General features: G+C 36.6%; 1 protein-coding gene across 2 annotated transcripts; it reads left to right on the top strand.

Moving 5' to 3' along the window:
- The first annotated feature begins 6,875 nt into the window (after window positions 1-6,875).
- LOC132621715 (uncharacterized) lies at window positions 6,876-19,777 on the top strand. Of its 2 annotated transcripts, XM_060336074.1 has the most exons (8): window positions 6,876-7,014; window positions 13,309-13,720; window positions 14,110-14,250; window positions 15,396-15,551; window positions 15,777-15,866; window positions 15,965-16,023; window positions 18,995-19,145; window positions 19,225-19,777. In XM_060336074.1, exons 2-8 carry the CDS (start codon window positions 13,391-13,393, stop codon window positions 19,297-19,299), a joined length of 1,002 nt encoding a protein of 333 aa, XP_060192057.1. In that variant the 5' UTR covers window positions 6,876-7,014; window positions 13,309-13,390; the 3' UTR covers window positions 19,300-19,777. The 2 variants fall into 2 exon arrangements, with proteins under 2 accessions (XP_060192057.1, XP_060192058.1); XM_060336075.1 differs by lacking the exon at window positions 6,876-7,014 and having other exon boundaries at window positions 18,995-19,121.
- Window positions 19,778-20,277: the final 500 nt, after the last annotated feature.

Raw genomic sequence — 20,277 nt, 5'->3', positions numbered from 1 at the left:
ATCGTGGACAGGCTCACGAAATCAGCTCATTTCCTCCCAGTTAGAACTACGTACTCGGCGGAAGATTATGCCCGGTTATACCTAAAAGAAATTGTGCGACTCCATGGAATTCCTTTAGCCATTATTACGGACAGAGGGGCACAGTTCACAGCCAAGTTTTGGAAGTCGTTTCAAGAGGGTCTAGGTACCCAAGTCAAATTTAGTACGGCATTTCACCCACAGACCGACGGGCAGGCCGAGCGTACTATTCAGACCCTGGAAGATATGCTGCGAGCATGTGTGTTGGATTATGGTGGTAGTTGGGACGAGCATTTACCCCTCATTGAGTTTACTTACAACAATAGCTACCATTCCGGTATTCAAATGGCTCCATATGAAGCTTTGTACGGAAGGAAATGCAGATCTCCAGTTGGCTGGTTTGAAATAGGAGAATCACAATTAATAGGTCCCGACCTGATTCAACAAGCAGTCGAAAAAGTCAAGATTATTCGGAATCGGTTGCTAACAGCCCAAAGTCGCCAAAAGTCTTACGCAGACAATCGCCGACGAGACCTGGAATTTCAAATTGGTGATTGGGTGTTTTTGAAAGTGTCGCCGATGAAGGGAGTGATGAGATTTGGCAAGAAAGGGAAACTAAGTCCCAGGTATATCGGACCCTATGAAATCGTTCGTAAAGTGGGTCAAGTAGCTTATGAATTGAATTTGCCTACGGAGCTTGAATCAGTTCATCCAGTATTTCATGTTTTGATGCTCCGCAAGTGTATTGGAGACCCCACAAGGATTGTTCCGGTAGAAGATGTGCAAGTGACAGAAAAGCTAACATACGAAGAGGTACCTGTTGCTATTCTAGACAGACAAGTGACAAGGCTTCGGAACAAAGAGGTAGCATCAGTCAAAGTTCTATGGCGGAACAATAACCGGGAAGAAATGACTTGGGAAGCGGAAGGAAAGATGAAGTCCAAGTACCCCCAATTGTTTCAAACCCCAGAAGAGGCTCGACATGAAGCAACGACGAATTGAGGTATGTACGCTTTATTTCTATCATTTTGGTTGTGTGTGACCATAGATGTATTGATATTGTGATATAGCCATGTGGGGAAATGATATTATGGGTTGCTGTGACAGGTTAGTAGTGCCAGATTACAGAGGAAACTCTGGCGAAATTTCTGTAGAATCTCGAGTGTTTAACATTCGAGGACGAATGTTCCAAAAGGGGGGAAGAATGTTACACCCCGAAAATTTTCCGTTAGCATGTGCAAAATAGGCTAATAAGGATAAAATGTGTGTGTGGCATTTCGAAGGCAAGTAATAAGGTCCCGTATATTGGTATCGAGGAGTTGAACAACTTTTACGAAGGTTCCATAAGGATCGGAAATGAAACAAAGTCAAGAAAATAAGCTTCAGTGAACCGGGAGTATACGGTCCATTATACGGACCGTAAAAGCGTTTTACGGTCCATTATACGGACCGTAGAAGTGTCACAGAAGAGGCTGGCTGAAGGGTGAGTTTTACGGTGTACTATACGGACCGTATAACGGTTTGACGGTCCGTAAAATGAATCGTCAAAGTGTCACAGAATGAGGTTGAGAGAAGGCCGATTTTACGGTGAATTATACGGACCGTATAACGATTATACGACCCGTCAAATGGATCGTCAAATGGTTACAGAGAGGGGTGATCACTGAGTCCATTTTACGGTCAGTTATACGGACCGTATAACGAGCCGTATAATGGCATCGGGACTGAAGTTGAATTATAAAAATAATGATCCAAGGTTTTATTTTTCATTTCCCCTTTCTACTACACGATCCTCTCTCTCTCTAGAATATTCTACACTCTTCCAAACCAAGAACACAAGTTAAAATCTAAGATCAAATTCATCAATTCATCATAACCTTGTGAAAGAACACATCAAAAGGGATTATTTGAGTCAAGAAATTCCTAGAAGGAGGACCTAGGGTTTTGTTGGAGTGAAGTATTTCAACTCAAGGGTTTTTCAATCACCATCCAAGGTATGTTCCATGACTTTATCAAGCTATTTAAGTGTTAAAAGCATAAGAAAGCTTGAATTGTAGGAAGACATAGAAAATGGGTCTTGAATGGGTGAATAGTGTCAACATTGAGGGATAGTAGAATTAAATCATGGACATTGAAGTGGTATGGCTATGAATGTGCTAGAAATGATGATTTTACCATGAAATAAGTATTAAAGGTGCGAAAACACGATAATAAGCTATAGGGATAAATGTGGGAAAAATTGGAGGAAAATGGTGAAATATGATGAGTCGATATGAATGATGGTTGTTGATTGTAATGTTGTGGATATTATTGTGAATGTTGGGAATTGATATAGACGATGGGAAAAGTAGAATAAACAAAGGAAGTGCTGCCCAATTTTCTTTAGAAATAGCGACGCGTTCTTATAGTCCACTAACTAACGATAATTCGAATTCCCCTATGAAGGTAACGACGCGATATTAAAGGAGAGCAAGTGGACGATATTTTAGCTAAGCGACCAAGGTATGTGAGGCTAGCCCTTTTCTTCAAATGGCATGAATCCCATAGCATAAAATCCTTTTCTTTCCATGAGCTCTTATACTCCGAAGATTTAGAAGCCTATTTTTATGACCATCTATATGAGCTAAGAGATACGATATGATAATGCTAAAGGGATGATTATGTCCTCATTGTCTACACTCACCTCATGTACTAATTCCTTCGAGGTGAGGCAGAATGTCAGAAATTGCTCCATAAAGAAGATCGGGGGATCACGACCTTACGTCACCCCGATAAAGTACAGATGATCATGAGCCTACGCATGTATTATGATGAGATAAGCATATTTTTAAAAGTGTATGATGATAAGTATTTTATGTTAAGCATGTCATGATTGCATTTACACCGCGCCTAGTTGGCCGGGCAGACACCGCTTCGGCGGGCGGCTATACGGATACACCATGACCCTCTCGGGCATGGGCAGACACCACTAGTGGGCGGCATGAGATAGTACCCCGGACGCGGGAGGCCTGGACGCGGGCTTATATTATTGATAATCACACCGTCCCGACATGGACGGGCAACTTGTATGATATGCATACATGATATGATAATGAGTATGAGTAAGACAGCATGCATCATCCTTCCTATGATTATGATTCAGTCTCATATGTTTAAATTGATGTTCCTTATGTTGTTATTGTCTCTCTCTTCATTATTTATGCCTCTCATACTCAGTACAATGTTCGTACTGACGTCCTTTTCTTTGGACGCTGTGTTCATGCCCACAGGTAGACAGGGAGACGAGTTAGACCCAGATCCATAGTAGCAGTCAGCTGTTGAGAGCACTCCATTGTTCGGAGGTGCCTATGGCTTCTCTTTTGTGTACATATACATACATATACATTCATTTTGGGCATGACGGAGTCTTGTTCCGTCCATTGTATAGCATGTCAGTAGAGGCTCGTAGATGCGCAGTGTGGGTTAGATGGTTCCACAAGATATTACTATATGTATATACTATTTTGATAGCCGTATGGCAAATGTATGTAAAGCAAGTATGTTTCTTGTAAAGTATGATTTTCACATGTTTCGTCCATAAATTATGAAAGGAGTATTTAATGAGTAAAATAAGAATTAAGAAGAGCGGTGCTCGGTGGTTAGCCCCGGGTACCCGTCGCGGCCCCTAGCCGGGTCGTGACACTAGGACACTTGGCTTGTCCACATACATGTCTTAAGCCTATAGATAGGCTATACTCCCTCCCCCAGAATGTGATTTAACAACAAAAGTTTCTACTCCCTCTCCTATTTTACCCGATTCCCCTCTCTTTCTCTCTTTTGTTTTTGTGTTAATTCTTTGTGGTCTTTTATTTTTGCTCTTTTAAAAACTTGCTGGTAATATTTTAATTTTGCTGATTCCTATATCCTCTAATTAACATTAGAGAAGGGCTTGTTTAATCTTGAAAAAATATTTCACATTGTTGAAATAGTTTCCTAGGACAGTGTCTAACACGACTTAAGTCATATTTACAATATATATTATCATAGTAATATTTACTTTTCAAGTGTTGTTATATTACTTTGCTAAATAAATAATAATAATAATAATAATAATAATAATAATAATAATAATAATAATAATAATTATTATTATTATTATTATTATTATTATACTGGTTTATTTTGTGGTTTTCCCAACATTTCCATTGCCAAGTCCTTGAAAAACTAATAACATCAAAAATTTGTTTAACCCTCTGCCAAATTGTCACCCACGATATTCCCATTTTTAGGATGCTAGATCTGATCTAAAACTAGAAATAGTGCAGTTTGATAATGTAAAGTATGTATACGACCCAGATCAATAAAATTTGAAGAAAATAATCATTTTTGAATGAAAAGATATTTTTGTCTTTACATTGTTGAACCAATTTTTTTAATGTGCAAGAAAATATCTAGAGTTGCTCATTTTGCTCATATGAACGTCAATTTCAAGTCATTCAATGTTGATAATCATTGTGATTGTGCTAATTGCCCATTTTCCTTTTGGTGGATTTTGATTACATGTAGTCTGTTTCATCTGATTGGAGATGATTCGTGGTAGCTAAGTAAAGTTTAATCTTTCATATTGATTAACTTTTTGCAACGAGTGGTAAAGATAATTTTAAAAGTAAAATGGTCATGCTACATAATTTTAAAAGTCACCATATTATTTCTTGTGTTTGTTTATGTTGGAGCGAAAATTATTGATGCTCCCTCCTTTGTTTAATTGAAAAAAAAAATGCATAGTAATCGAATCAAGAGTAATTATAAATAAAATATAGTTAAAAGTTGAAAGGTAAATTTTGATAGAAGTATCGTGACACATGAAATTTAGTATGTCAAATCCCTTTGGTTCACGTAGGAGCTCTTAAATAGCAGTTTGGTCCAAATTTTCGAAATTTACTTATTTTTACAAGTGTTTTTGTTAGAAGTGATTTTCGAAAAAGTATTTTGGAATTAACAACCTGTGTTTGACTAATTAGTTTAAAAGAAACTTCTATAAACTTTATAATAATAATTTGTACTTGAAAAATTTTCAAAAAGAAATTATTGGGAAGATCTATTTTTCAAATTCTGCTACTTTCGAAAAACACATTTTTTCTGCTAAAAATTTGGTCAACAATTCAACTTTGTAAAAAAAATATTTTTTTTGAAAAAACATTTCTGATTTCAAATGCTTGATCAAGATTTCAAAAGTGTTTCTTGAGATTTCTCTTTCAACCTCTATTACCGGTCAAAAAGCACTTTTTTTTTCTATAAAAAATGAGCGCTTATGATTTTTAAGAAAATTGCCAAATAAGTTACTCCTATATGTTTTTTTGTGGGTACATATGATCTGTTTGGAAAGCCACCTGGTAATTGAAATTGGTGTAATTACTAGGGTAGTAATTACATAGCCTAGTAATTATAACGACCTGTTTGGTTGTCATCACGTAATTACAGTGTAATTACAAGAGTACTGTTTGGTTGCACAAGTGTAATTACACAGTTAGTTTAATTTAAAAGTAAAATTTAATTATCAAAAATTAAAAATAAATAGTTGAAAAATATGTGCCTTTATAAATGATATTAAAGTATATATTTAGCAACACATTATTTCTTGAAAATATATTAATTAATAATCATATATTTGTAACTAATATTAAAAAATAATTGATATATATATATATATATATATTAAATTAATAATATTTTAATTTTAATTAATTATAAAAATTAAAAGCAGACTTTTTTGTGAGAACATCATGGATTGGACGTTTGACAAAAAATTAAGTATTTATAAATACAATGCCATAACATTATTTAAATGTTTGATAAAAAACATACCAACTATAAGTGAAAAATAAGCAATAAGCAACATGCAATGTGAAATAACAAGTCAATAGTACTAAAGCAAATAAATTAAGATTGAAAATATAACCTAAATTCAAAATTCATAAAAATAAGTTTAACATAATACTCTTCTGTCAAATTCCGACATTACATAAATAAACTCCAACGTAACTTAAGTAAATATAATTTAAAAGAAAGGAAGAATATAAGTCTATAGCCTCATTCACAATGAAATTCTACTTTAATAATATCACTCATTTATATACCAAATTTGTTAATGACTCACTTTTTTCTAATACTACTAAGAGGTGTAGTTTCGAAAATTAGAATAATAACACAGCTATGATAAATGAATAAAATAAAAAAATATGAGCAATTACATAGAATCAAAAGAAATAAAGGTTGGGAATGAGAAAAATGGAAATGAAAGATAAATAATATAAAAAATAAAAATAACTAAAAAGTAAAAGTTAAAAAGAATTTAAAATAATAGAAATAAAAAAATTAGAAAAGAAGAGAAATTAAAATAAAACAAAATAGAAAGAAATTAAAAAGTAACCCTGTAATTATACCTAATTCACCACCCTTGAGAATTGGGTAAGGTCTGCGTACACTTTACCCTCCCCAGACCTCACTTTGTGGGATCCAACTGGGTATGTTGTTGTTGTTCTCAACCACCCTTGAGAATCAGAAAGTGTAAATGCACCCTCTCAATTACACTCAATTTCCACCTAATCAAGTAATTGAAATAGTTGTCTCAGCTTATTTATCATTTTAGAAGTTCAAAACACAATTAATTATTTTTTCTACCACTTTACTTTTAAAAAAAATTTGTCACTAAAGAGATTGACACATGAAAGTGAGATTATAACTTAAATATAAATAAAAATAAAGTAATTAAATATCCCTCATAATTAATACAGTATTTATTAAAGAGCGTGTAAAATAAATCAGAAGACATAATTTGAGATTGAGGGAGTACTGACGCCCACGCTCGCTTACGAAAAAGTTGGGAAAGCACGTCATAATAACATTTATATTGAGACACGTATCAGGTAAAAACTGTTGAGGTAACGTTTGAAACATTTATATTGAAACGCCCAACACGAACAAGTGAAACTCAAAGATTTATCTTTTCAAGTTGAGGTACGGATTTTATTTTCGTCTATAACGTTTGTTTTTTCTTTTGTTGGATTTGATCGCGGTCATTTTGGTTTGATTTGATTAACTAGGGTTTCCTGTTTTTCATCGAATTTGATTTTATACTTGGTTTGTTAAAATTAGCTCTTGAAATTTGTTATTTTGAAGTGTGAATCCCATATTACAAGAGTTGTTTTCAACATAAACAACACCAACTATTATCACCCAATGTTATGTCTCAGAAGGTGTGGGCTTACATAACCTTGGGCTCTCCCATCTTAACTGACTTTTTGGGGTGTGGTTCGCTTGGGGTTAGTAATGTCTAGCGCGCAGCCATTGAAGACAACGGATGCGGAGGGTGGTGGTTTGTTATGTCCCACATAGGCGCTTAGCTAGCTTTTGGCGTGCGGTTCTCCTTGAGTTATAACACCCAAAGATGTGACCTAGTGGTCAAACATCCCGTGAAGGCAAAAACACTAGGTGATTTCTAATCTCTTTTCAAGTCTCGGTGGACAGAATTACTTGGTACATGTGTTGGTTGAAGTACCCTTGGAATTAGTGGAAGTGCGCACAAGCTTGGTCGGGACACCTTATTAAAAAAAAAAAAAACCCAACTATGAATGTCCAATTTGATTCTTTTTGTACTCAATGTGACTAGATTTTAAGCTCAACTTTATCCTAGATTGCATAGAGGCAATCATACAACTTTATTTGCACACAAGTAGGAGCAAGTTATAGCATTAAGGAGGAGATATCATAATTTTTGTACAAGCTATCCTTCTTTCATTAATCAATGCGATTTCTCATACTGCCCATTTTTGTGGTTACTACACCCTCATTCAAGCCACTTTACCCATAGTGCAATAACACTCTGCCTTAATAATTGCTTAATCACTTGAGCTTGACAAGTTCAAGAAAAATTGTACTACTAGGTAGAGCCCATTGTCGATACTGTTCCTTAAGATATTTGTACATTTCGTGTACATAAATGTCCGTGTGTGTGTAGAGGTCTTAGAGAACCACTATCTTCAATATTTTTCATTTTAGTGATGACGCATTGAGTAGAATAGGATAGAGGCGTGGAAGGTGGTTACTTGAGGAGTTTCAATACAACGGTTGGGCGATATGATATTGTGAGGGTTTTACACTTATTATTTGCAGATAACACTTTGGTGTTTTGCGATGCTGACCGGAAATACTTGAGGCAATTGCTTACATGGTTTTAGGTAGTGTCAGATCTTTAGATCAATCTCAGTTAGTGAGATCATTCCAATTAGGGTGGTGGATGGCACTGAGTCTACATTTTGGTATTTTGTGATGTTGACACGACTCAGTTGGAATTAGAGCAAGTGCTTACATGGTTTTAGGTAGTGTTAGACCTCAAAATCAATTTCAGGAAGTGTGAGATTATTCTAGTTAAAAAGGTAGAAGACATTGAGACTCTTGCATTGGTATTGTAAGGTCAGAACACTTCACACTACTTATCTTAGCTCGCCATTTGGTGCTTCGAATAAGGATCAAGCTGCATGAAATTCGGTGTTGTACAGGATAAGAAAAGGCTCGCAAGGTGGCGAAAAAGACACTTGATCAAAGGAGGAAAGAAAGTCCTTATCAGGAGCACATTATTGAGCATTTCCACATTTTTATGTCCTTGTTTCATGCTCCCGCTAGTTTTTTTTATTTATTATTATTTAATGACAAGGGAACCCACAGCTGCTACCCTTTGGGTGCGCACAGGTTAGGTTTTATGCTCCCGCTAATGTCACAGGGAAGTTGGAAAAGCTTCAAAGAAAGTTTCTATAGGATTCGTTAGACATGATAAAGAAGTTACACGTCACGTGATTGGAGATTGTTGCAACTTCTAATTGCTAGGGTGGGTTTGGAGTGAAAGATTTAAGGATGTTTAATAAGGCCTTACTACGAAAATAGTTACGACAAGTTGGGAAAGAGGAACATGCTTTTTAAAGAGTTGATAACCGAAAAATGCAGAAGGTGGTGGAGACTAATACCACATGCATTGCGTGTTATGGAGGAACATTTGAAGGGTTGGAAGAGCTTAGGGGATATGCGCCCCATAGGATAGGGAATTAGAAGTGTAAATGATGAGATTTCCTTTTTGGATTTCATCGGCTCGCTGAGCAATAGCCAATATTTTTGCTTCTGTTTAGCTCCATCTGTTTTGTCTAGAGCATGTTGCAATGGAGTGACCAACTTTCCTTTTGTTATCGTTGCATCTTCGTGATGCCAACAATACAATATCTTACTATATAATAATAATAATAATAAAAAAAAAGGGCAGCCCGGTGCACTAAGCTCCCGCTGTGCGCGGGATCCGGGGAAGGGCCGGACCACAAGGGTCTATTGTACGCAGCCTTACCTTGCATTTCTGCAAGAAGCTGTTTTCACAGCTTGAACCCGTGACCTCCTGGTCACATGGCAGCAACTTTACCAGTTACGCCAAGGCTCCCCTTCATAATAATAATATTAATAATAATAATAATAATAATAATAATAATAATAATAATAAAAAGACAGGGAATTAGAAGAGGGTTCGTATTTGTGGGACACAAGTGGCGTGGAATGAATAGCTTGAAAAGTACATGTCCAATATTTATAGGATATCTTGCGAGTTCGGATGTTACAAACATGGATGGAGAAGTTTTATGGACTTGAATTGTAGGAGGAATTTTCAAGATTGGGAGGTGGAAGAATTTCATAGAATGGTCAGAATTACTTCACAAACAAAGCATATCACAGGATGCGTGTATGGAGGTGGAGGGCGGTGGAATAGTGGTGTGTTCTTTGTTAAGTTATACTATGAGAAACTTGTTTTCAAGGCAGAGGTTGCTTTTCCTTGTAGTTCGATTTGGGTCACTATGGTATCAAGGGAGATGTGATTTTTCACTTGGCTAGCAGCGAGGGGTGATCTTGACGGTTGAGAATATACGGTAATAAGGTTAATTTCGTCTGTTGGTGCTTTATGTGAAAGGGTTCGGGCAAAGATGTAGACCACATAGTTCGATTTGAATACGGAAGGTACCAAGAAACGTGTGCTTCCTCTTGGCTAGCAGCGGGAAGGGTGATCTTAACTACTGAGAATCCACGAGAGAGGAAGGTTAATTACATAGGTTGGTGCTTTATGCGCAAGGATTGGGGTGAAAATGGTGACCACGTCCTTCTAATTTATCAGAAATCTTTGAGCTTATAGTGGAAATCCTAAGATGATTTGGAACACTTAAAGTGATGCCATGCTCCTTAACAGAAGTGATGTTTTGCTGGAATTAGGGCAAAAGCCAAAAGGAAGAAAAGAAGTAGGGCGTGGAAGTTTGCTCCACTTGCATTTATGTGGGTAGTTCAGAGAGAGAAATATGAGTACTTTTGAAGGTATAGAGATGACTTTTATATAGTTGAGGAACAACCTCTTATCCCTTATTTCTTTTTGGTGCACCCATAAGGTTCCTTTACAGGTAGAGGATTGATTGTACTTCATAGAAAATCATCTTTTTATAGGTTTTTCTACCTGTTGGTTATACTTCTTGTATACATGCTTTTTTGCCTAGAGATCAATAAAATTTATTACCTTATTTACAAAAACAATGAAAATGCACGCTCAAACTCAAGATGGTGAGGTAGCTTGGGTTTGCAAGTCAAAATTGGAAAGTAAAGTTGAGTGTGCCAGGTTGGAGTTTTCTTTCTCAATGCTGCCATGAGTCGGAACTAACTGGGTGGTGGTGCTATCTTGAACCATGAAATGGAAAAAGAGATTACTTTTTTCCTTTGAAATAGTGACTGAAATTTCAATCTCGTATTTACACTTTGATACCGTATAGAAAAACAGTTAAGCTATAAACTCCAAGCTAGTTGGGGGTGTCTACATTAATCCTCACAAATATTTATGTTGCTCCATTTGAATATGTTAGAAAAACAATTTAGGTTCTCCAGCACTAGGGAGTTTTATACATTGTCCATTGACATATAAATTTCTAACAAGACTAAAAGATTCTTACTAATCATTGAACCTAAAGTATATGTCAACCTGACTAAAACTTGGTCTCGACTAATTGATCTCCTACATGGGTCTTATCTTTCATTGTGCCACATTTTTTGCTAAGTATGTATGGTTCCAATATATTTTAGGTCTTTCGAGACAACTTACTTACATGTGATTTTAGGTCTACTTGATCACCTTTTAACGCCTTCAATTACCATGTTTTCACACCTTTGGATCGGTGCATCTGTACGTTAATGTTGCACATGACCACACTATCTCAAGTTACCTCTATCATTTTATCCCATATGTGCGCTACTTGCATCTTCCGTCGAATTTGATGTTTTCCTCTTTAGTTGAATTCTATGACTGCATATCCATCTTACCAATTATATTTTTGCAATACCCATCTTGTAACTAAACATTCCCATATAATTTTTTCAGTCTTACATCTGTATTATATTCCTTTCTCAAGAAAAGATAAATGGAGAAGACTTTTCTAAAATAGTGAGATCTAATGTTCAAAGGCGCATTTGAATACTCAAAACTTTGTACACAATAAAAGGGACCTTGGAAGATTGACCGAAAATTCCTCGGGGAAGGACTCAATAGCTGAACTCTGATACATGAAGAAGAAGATGAAGCTTTCAGAACAATAATGGAAAATGTGACTCAACATCTTGATTCTTATTCAATGAAAAAAGAATTTGGAACTTTTTTTCTTGAAATATTGATGAAAAATGATAGAATAGTGGTTGAATAAGACGACATTGTCGGTTAACCGAACAACAACTACATACCCAGTGTAATCCCACAAGCAAGGTCTGAGGAGGGTAGGATGTATGCAGACCTTATCCCTATCTTTGTGGGGGTAGAGAGGTTGTTTCCAATAGACCCTCGGCTGAAAAGAAATGAAACCAATCCAGGATTGCAAGGGAAAATAAGACAGCAAAATATCAGGATACAAAACAAATGAAGCAACATATAGTAATACACGCTAAATAATAAGGAGCTGCATGATACTTAGATAATAATACTACTAAGGAAAGGAGAAATGGAGATGAGGTGGCTAGCCCCCTACCTCTCCCGCACAAAGTGCGATAAGGTTCAACTACCTACTAACCTTCTACCCTAATCCTTGACCTCCAAATCTTCCTATCTAAGGTCATGTCCTTAATCAGCTGAAGCTGTGCCATGTCCTATCTAATCACCTCCCCAGTTCTTCTCCGGACTATCTCTACCTCTCCCGACTCTTGTTATCGCTAACTTCTCACACCCTCTAACTGGCGCATCCTCGCACCTCCGCTTCACATGTCTGAACATAGGCGTGATGTTGTTGGGAATGTCACTGAAAATAAGAGTGGTGCCGTTAGAATGATTATCGAAAAAACACCAAGAATATAATGAAAAGAGGAAAAGCTTAGGTGGGGCAGATGACATAAGGACATTTGTCGGATAAGCGGAAGCTACTTTGAATGTCCACTAAAATCATAAAAGCTCTAATGCAATGTGAAGATAGTAGCGAAATAGTAGTAGCCAATGAAGTGGGTCAGCGACAAAAACACTAGGTGATGTCTTCCCATCTGTTCTGGCCTTGGTAAACAGAGTTACCTAGTACACGTGGCAGGTATCCGGTGGAATTAGTTGAGGTGCGCGCAAGCTGGTCCGGACACCAAAGGTTATTTGGAAAAAAAAAAAAAACACAATGCACAAGAGGGACTCCTTATATAGAAGTTAAGTACAATGTGGTAGGTAGTTAACTTCTATGCACAACAATGTAAGTAATTATTCTTTTAAATACAAAGGATTTTATGTTATCCTATAACATTCTTCTACTCATGTTACCTTTATCAAAATAAAAATAAAAATATAACATTCTTCTACTCAATTTCAATGAAGATAGACATCATGAATTCAGTGGTGGAGCTAGGAATTCACAAAGAAAATACCAGAATGTCACCTAGGATTTAAACTTAGGCCTTAAAGCAATTATTGAACCCTCTTTACCACTAAACTAGAATCTTCCCTTAAGTCAAGGGGATTTAACAATTTATATATAACCCGAAGAAAATTCGTTTTTGCCCTATTTGCATAGTATAATTTTTCGACAACCTTGCCTAAACCTAGCTACACCTCTATATGAATCTAAACACATCTAACTTCACTAATCTTTTTTTCGTTCAATGGATATAACACAATTCCATCTCTAGTTTATATTTGTGTGAGCTATTCTATTTTCTTGATGGTGAAGAGCCCCTTCTGTGTTACTCTGGCAGCTTATCAGTCAACATGGCTTTGTTTTTGCTTTGCAGTAATACTTTGGTGAGCACTACCGCCACTAATCTAATAGTAATTCAGTACAGAAGTTGGCATTGAAGCTATTAAGTACCTTAAATGGGTAGGGTTGCTTCGACTGAATGCAACAGAGAAGGACCAGATTACTTTGGGCTTTTTGCATCTGAGGTGGCGGAGTTAATTTCTCAGGATGAAGATTTTCTGCTAATTTCGGATCAGATATTTGAGAAATCTGGGGAAGTAAATGGTGCTGTCAAAGAAAAGAATAGTAGTATGCATAGCTATATTGCCAAAGAGTTTAGATACACCGATGGTTCTGCTTCCTTATTTTCTGATTGTTTTGGATCTCATGTTTCGGATTTTGGAAAGGAAAGATTGAAGTTGTTGCTTCGGCAAAGTATTGTTCCCCTTTCACGGGAAGTGGACGAGGTACACACTACCCACTTTGCTCTTCACCTACATTGCACATGAAACAAAGTTCTCCCTATACTTGCCTATTTCTAGAATGGGTGTTACGTTTATAGTTTTATGACATATGACTCCTTAATATATTTTGGGCATGTCTATGTGGTAAGAAGTTGGTCTCAGCCTGTGCCATTATAGTTGTGGGAAGTGGTCATCGCTTTCTAATCCATGGTTTTCCTCTTTGCTCATGAAGATGTAACAATAGCAAAAGATAGCTGTTAGATGTGCTAGTATGTGAATTTTGTGATCATTTCTAAGCAAAAAATACAATGAATGATTGGAAGCCAGCTGACTTTCTCAGTAATTATTCGGATTATATTAATATAATTTTCACACTGGAAATTTAAATGTAGATTCTGGATCCTGTATTTTCCGTATGCCAGTTACGGTCATGCCTAAGGTACAAAGAAAGTTTATTAGCTGTACCTGGTGCTGTATCTGACTCTGATCAAGGGAACCATCCTCGGAAGAAGCTCAAGGCATCCCCTTCCTCAGTAAGTGGTTTCATGCTTTTTTTTTTGAGAATAGCAAGTGTTTTCATGTTTTATTTAGGACGCGCTATCTTTAGCTTCTGTTCGATTTTTAAAAGGAATTTGAGTCTTAACATTACAGGTTACTTGTAAGAATGTAGCAGGTTCTTAATGAAGTGAATCATAAACGTCCTCTATTAGGAGTCTTTTTATAAAATATAGGCCATATATTTTGTTGAGATTTGCCCCCCTGGACTTCAGGTCAGTGGTAAGAGGACAACACCTAATGTGAGTTAGATGCACGTCATGAGTTCAAACTCTATCACTAAAAGCCTGATAGTTAAGTGAAGGGTAAAAGGGCGAGCTCGTTATCCACCAAGTTTTGGACCGTGCACCAGTTTGTTTTTAGGGATTTTTCGACTACAAAAAATTGTTAGATTTGTATCTCTTTTTTGTAAATTTGGTAAAAAGGAAAAGCAGGAATGGTGTTAATTAATTTTTGAGCTGTAAATATTTGTAATTGGTCTGCATAAACTTCTTTCCAATGCCTTAACCAACTTATCCAGGAGAGTGACTTGAAGCTTAACTATGCATGTTTAGACGGTCAGTGCGGACCGAATGCCATCCATTAAGTGGAGTGTCCATTGACCGCCGGCTCAAGCTCACTCTAAACATGCCTTCACGGGCCAGATTATTCTTGTGAAGCGGAAGAAGCAACCGAGCCAGGCCCCTTAATGAATTAGGTAGGGCAAGTCTGGGCTTATTTTTATAATAATCTTTTGACTGGCCAATTTTTAAATGTTAAGCTAAGATTCGTTTGGCATAATTCAGTCCTTAACCATCCAGCGACAAATAATAGGTAAAAGTAGTATTATACGGGTAGGGCAAAAGAAGATACAGAGCAGTACTTGATAAGTTAGTATGATGGAAAAACATCCCAACCTGCACTTCATTGGCTATAATGCTAAACGAAAAATTGTCTTGTGTTAGACTTCATATCTTGGTGTGGTGGGGTGATGGGAATTTTTTCCTGCCGTCCGAACAGACCTGAGGGTCTTCCTTCATCCGACTATCTATGGGAGAAAAAGTTCACTGCCTTAGTCTCACCCCACATTTTGGCTTGATTTACGGAAATGTATTTGAGACTTCCTTTGACTCCTTATATGCAGGATTTAGAACGAGAGGACTTGAATATCTCTCCATCTAGAGGAGATATGTCGAATGGTGTTAAAAAAGTCGAAGCTGAACAGGTAAAAGAATCGTTTGCAAAGAAGGAGCAAAATGAAGTGGGTTCAAATGCTGGAGCAACTCCTGGAGACCTGGATGTATGATCCATCTCTCTCTCTCTCTCTCTCTCTGCCTCTCTGCTGTATATCTCTAGGCTCGCTTTCTTTTCTTTCTTTCTCTCACTCTTGGGAGGAGTTTTACTGGTTAAGGATAAAGCTTTGATTATTCAGCTGAACTAACATGTTCGCTGTGCTTTTGCTTAGAATATTGAATTGCTGTAGCTGCAGAGAAAATGCATCATCAACCCTACTTCCCGTTTTCAGGTCCCCAATGATTTGCTGTTTTTGCTACAAAATGATAGCACAAAGGTTGAGAGTGTGATGAAGAAGCATTGTGATGAGCTTTTAGCGACGGTAAGTTGGTTGAGAGCTTGAGTCTCTCTCTATCAGGGGTTTTACTAGTTTTAGTAAATTTCTTACCTATGTCTAAATTGTGGTTGGAAAATATGCAGCTTGGGTACATGGAGGAGAAGCTTGAAGAACTTCTTGATATAGTTATGTCGAATTGCAGGTATTTCACAACACATTGGAAGTTTGATTATTTGCTGTTCCCATTTCAGTATGTTTTGTTAGTTCTTTTATGCTAGGAATATTTGATACACGATGATTAGTTCTCATTTCATAATTTGTTTCATTTTATTATTGTTTTCTTTTCTGTTCTCTATTTGGCATACATGAACTCTAGGAAGCTGAATTTTAACAAGTTGGATGAGCTTTGCTTCTAAATCTTCTCTGAAACCTGAATTTCATAAGATTCGATACAAGATTAGAGTGTGTTATATAACGCTTGTTAATTGCTTACAATGCGAACACCTGAGATATTCATTGGAAAAGGATGTTACGATAATTTGACTGTTTTAGGAAACCATAACACACGATTGATATGTTGCTCTCATGGTTCTATAGGGTGCTTGATTGAGTTGTTGGTACTTTATCCAGTTCAAGGTGTCTCTTTTTGGGTATGCACTTTACTGGGTTTATCCTGCCCGAACATAAATTCAAATAATTTGATCAAATAGTATTAAGTATTCCTGCCATCCCCAACTTGATTGACCTTGCTGACTTTTCATAATGTTTATTAGAAGAAAGTTTGAATGGTGATGTTACGTTTAATTTCAATAGAGATGTTTAAAACCAAAGTTGGAAGATGGGAAATAGTATAAAGGTGTCATATCAAATTGTTTTGAGAAAAAAATATGTCATATCAAATTCAGAAATGTGTAGCATCATTATATGTTAATTTCTAAGTTACACGGACTCGGGTGCAGGTATCCGATACGGGTACGGATTCAAGTGTCGGATTCGGCAAAATCTAAATTTAAGATTCGGGGGTGCGTATCCGGTTATGGATACGGGTGCAGGGATTCGGCTAAGAAAATTCAAAATTATATAAAAAATAGAGCTATAAAGATATTACAAATTTTGAGAGATATTCTTATGAAAAACTTACATGTATATGAAATAAAAGTACTTCTTGGTTTATCTGAAACATGAAGCAACATATATGAAATAAAAGTACTATAATATTAAAGGTATGTCATTTTCCTTATCTTAAATCTGTTTTATTTTTAATTTTGAGAAATCAAAATCTCAAAATTTTCCCCCAAATTTGTCGACGGACTCCGGTCAAAGTATCCGTATGTGATTGACCGTATCCGGAACGTTTGCCGTTCCGGCACCCGCACCCGTCCGTATCCGGGACGGGGACGGCACCGAAAATGGCGAGTCCGTGTAACTTAGGTTAATTTAGCCTTTTCAATATGGTAGATTGTGCCATTTCAGGGGAGTGGTCTTCTTTCCCAGAAAGGACTAGTATGAAAAAATTGAATAATGGATATAATAAGTAACACTCTGAAGATGCCGCATTATGTCCCATTTAAGCATATCCTACTAGCGATTTGATGATTGCTGTGTGGTATCAACAATTTGAATGAAATCTTTGTTCACGTGTTTAGATATTTTCTAATCAAAAGGAGCCCTAACTGAATTTGAATTTTCCATTAGTTGACCATTTGTCCAGGTGTAGTTGTGTGGATGCGAGACACAACATTTGAAAAGCAAGGGACATGAATTTACCTCTTTTTGCACCTAACTTTTGTATGGTCTTATTCTGTTAAAAATCTCTAATAACTAGTACAAAAATAAGGGCGCAATACATTTTTTATCCATTTCATACTTCATATATTATGTTATCTCAATGTTCAACTCCTTCAACATAGCCTTAAGTCTAAGGGCCCCTTGGACATGATTTTAAATCGGGTTGATTTGAAGTTGAAGTTTTGTTTGGACATGCAATTTCAATTTCTTAAGTTGTATTTTTCCTCATAAACATGAAAACCCCACAATTTGTGAAAATTTCCCCAACTCTTGTACAATCTTACCAAATGAGCAAACCATAGTTCATATATAAGGTATCGGAATATCCTAAGGTGCCGCAGTAATAAATCACATGTCTTCATGTTCCTTTTATAAATAATGCTTGCAATTGCATGATATTACAAACTTTCAAACACACAGTTTTACAAAGATCCATTGGTCCAATAAATCAACATTAGTAGTAAGTAGCTATCTTTAATATAAACCTCCCACATGGTAAGGACAATCTCTTAATGTTGAGCATGAGTCCTTTTTTACAAAATTTAAAATGGTGGGTTTTTCTTTTACAAAATATAAACTTATGGGTCAAGTTTGACATTTAGAAAAAGTTAAAACCACTACTTGGAATTTGAAATCCTACTTATTGGAGAATTTGGGATTTGAAATTGCAATTGAAGTGTTGCACAAATTTCATAAACAAACGTTGATTTCATATCAAAACTTGAAATTGGGGTCCCAAATCCTATGGCTACTAAGAAAGAATCTAAATTATCCGTATGGCAATTCTATACTTTTTTCTAAATTTAGTACCAGGTCTATCCTTCCTTTACAATTCAGGGCATGGTAGAATGAATGAGACTGGAAGAGTGTGTGTGTATGTATAAATGATACAACTGTGTGAGTGCCTGAGTGTATCTGATTTTGTTGTGTTTGTCCTCGTGAACAATTAGAATATGCCGCCCAGGTTGTTATGCCCTGTCAGATGCTGGCTTTGGTGTAACTTCCTTGCACTCCTGAAGCCATGTTAAATTTGTGTCCAGAACAAGCAGTGATAGAATTAGGATCCTGAGTCATTGGAACCCTTTATGAAGGCAATAGTAGAATATCTGATTGATGTCTTCGGTCACTATAGTTCAGTGCTTGTATATGGAAGGTCTGTAGTTTGATCCTGCAGGGCAGGGTTTAATTCTTCCATTGTTGTTTTGAAAGGCCCTTAAATAGAATGATTATAGTGTGTTCATATGACAGATCTTAATTAATTTGGCATTGATCCGAAGTTGATCAATCTGGTGGTCTAACACATGAGGTGTCAATATTTTATGCGGCTTGTTGCTCATCAGATCTATCCTGAAATTTTGGTATGGGGAATTCAATTACCGTTGCAGGTTAATGACCTCACCTGAGAAACGCCACCTTCGGCAGTTGATACAAGAACTTCCACCTGGGAATCTTGATCGTGTTGTCGAGATGTTATGCCGTGGTAAGCAAGTTGAGAAACATTCTTGCAGTGAGGTGCGTGTTGATTTAGAAAACGAGGTAAATATAATTCTTTTCCAATTGCGTGCATAATTTTTCTAAGTGACCAGCCTCCTAAGTTCCTGATGGGTTATTGTAGGACAAAGCAACACTTTGGAGAGTGTATTTCTATGTTGAAACAGTTGAAAATGCTAAGAGGCTTCGCGAGGTGTAATACTAAGTGGTGACAACTGACAAGGCCCTTGATGAGACTCTGGGTCCTAATAGTTCTATCATGAATCATGTCTTTATTGTTCACAAGCTGCAGAAAGGCTTATCCAAACTGCAGATCGTGCAAATCTTCTAGTTGAAAGATATCTCTTGTGGTGATCGTACAGGCGTCTCAACTGAACATTTTAGAGGCCAATGGTTGGTGTAGATGGAACACAGCCTTGTGTGCAGACTGCTCGTCTTTGACGACAAATAGAAGCAACATGTACACAATCACATTCAATGGCTGTTTAGAGTGCCTGTCGGTTTTGGGCCTTTGGCTACCCATCATTTCTAGCATGTAAAAAAACTATATTTGATGATTCAGGTATCAACAATTGTAAATTGCCCCATGGTTTGTTATGCACCTGGTGAGACAGTCACTAGTTACTGCTTATCAATTTGAAGAGGAGGTCTAATTGATGAGAGGCCAGTTTCGCACACATTGAGAAGCTTGGAATTATAAGTGTGAAACGTTACAGAAGTTCTAACCATGTAAACCTAGTAGAAAGAAGCAAGTGAAAAAGTTCAATGTTAAGCACGTGGCTGCTTCCATTTTAAAACTCAACAACGGTACTCATGTTCTTATACATAATATACCTAAATAAGTTTTGCTCAAATTATATAAACTTGATAGAGGGAGGTTCCTGCCTCTGCTATTAGAATTCTTGAAATATTATAAAGTGAAAAGATGAGACTAAGATGTGATGGTCATAAGGTTGCAGTTTAATCTTTTTTCTCCCTAGGAATTAAACTTGGTTCTTCACAAATCCAGAGCATTTCTGGTTTTCAGACAAATGCAGAATGCTTCCTTTTCTACCTTAGAAACTGTAGACGACATTTTTATTCTTAGGAAGAGAGTACAAAGAGGGTTTTCAATCCGAATGAGTTAGGGGATCTGTCGGGGTAATTTCTCAGATGGTCATTCAATTAATGGTAGTTC

Source organism: Lycium barbarum, chromosome 12, assembly GCF_019175385.1.
Source record: "Lycium barbarum isolate Lr01 chromosome 12, ASM1917538v2, whole genome shotgun sequence".
Lineage (NCBI taxonomy): Eukaryota > Viridiplantae > Streptophyta > Magnoliopsida > Solanales > Solanaceae > Lycium > Lycium barbarum.
Note: the sequence above shows the minus strand (reverse complement) of the source record. Positions and strands in the feature narration are given on the sequence as shown.

What these genes read in the sequence shown, in the direction of transcription:
- LOC132621715 (XM_060336074.1), top strand. Translation starts at nt 13,391, where the DNA reads ATGGGTAGGGTTGCTTCGACTGAATGCAACAGAGAAGGACCAGATTAC. An exon ending in TTTCACGGGAAGTGGACGAG is followed by an intron (nt 13,721 to 14,109) that starts GTACACACTACC and finishes ATTTAAATGTAG; the next exon opens with ATTCTGGATCCTGTATTTTC. An exon ending in ATAGTTATGTCGAATTGCAG is followed by an intron (nt 16,024 to 18,994) that starts GTATTTCACAAC and finishes TTACCGTTGCAG; the next exon opens with GTTAATGACCTCACCTGAGA.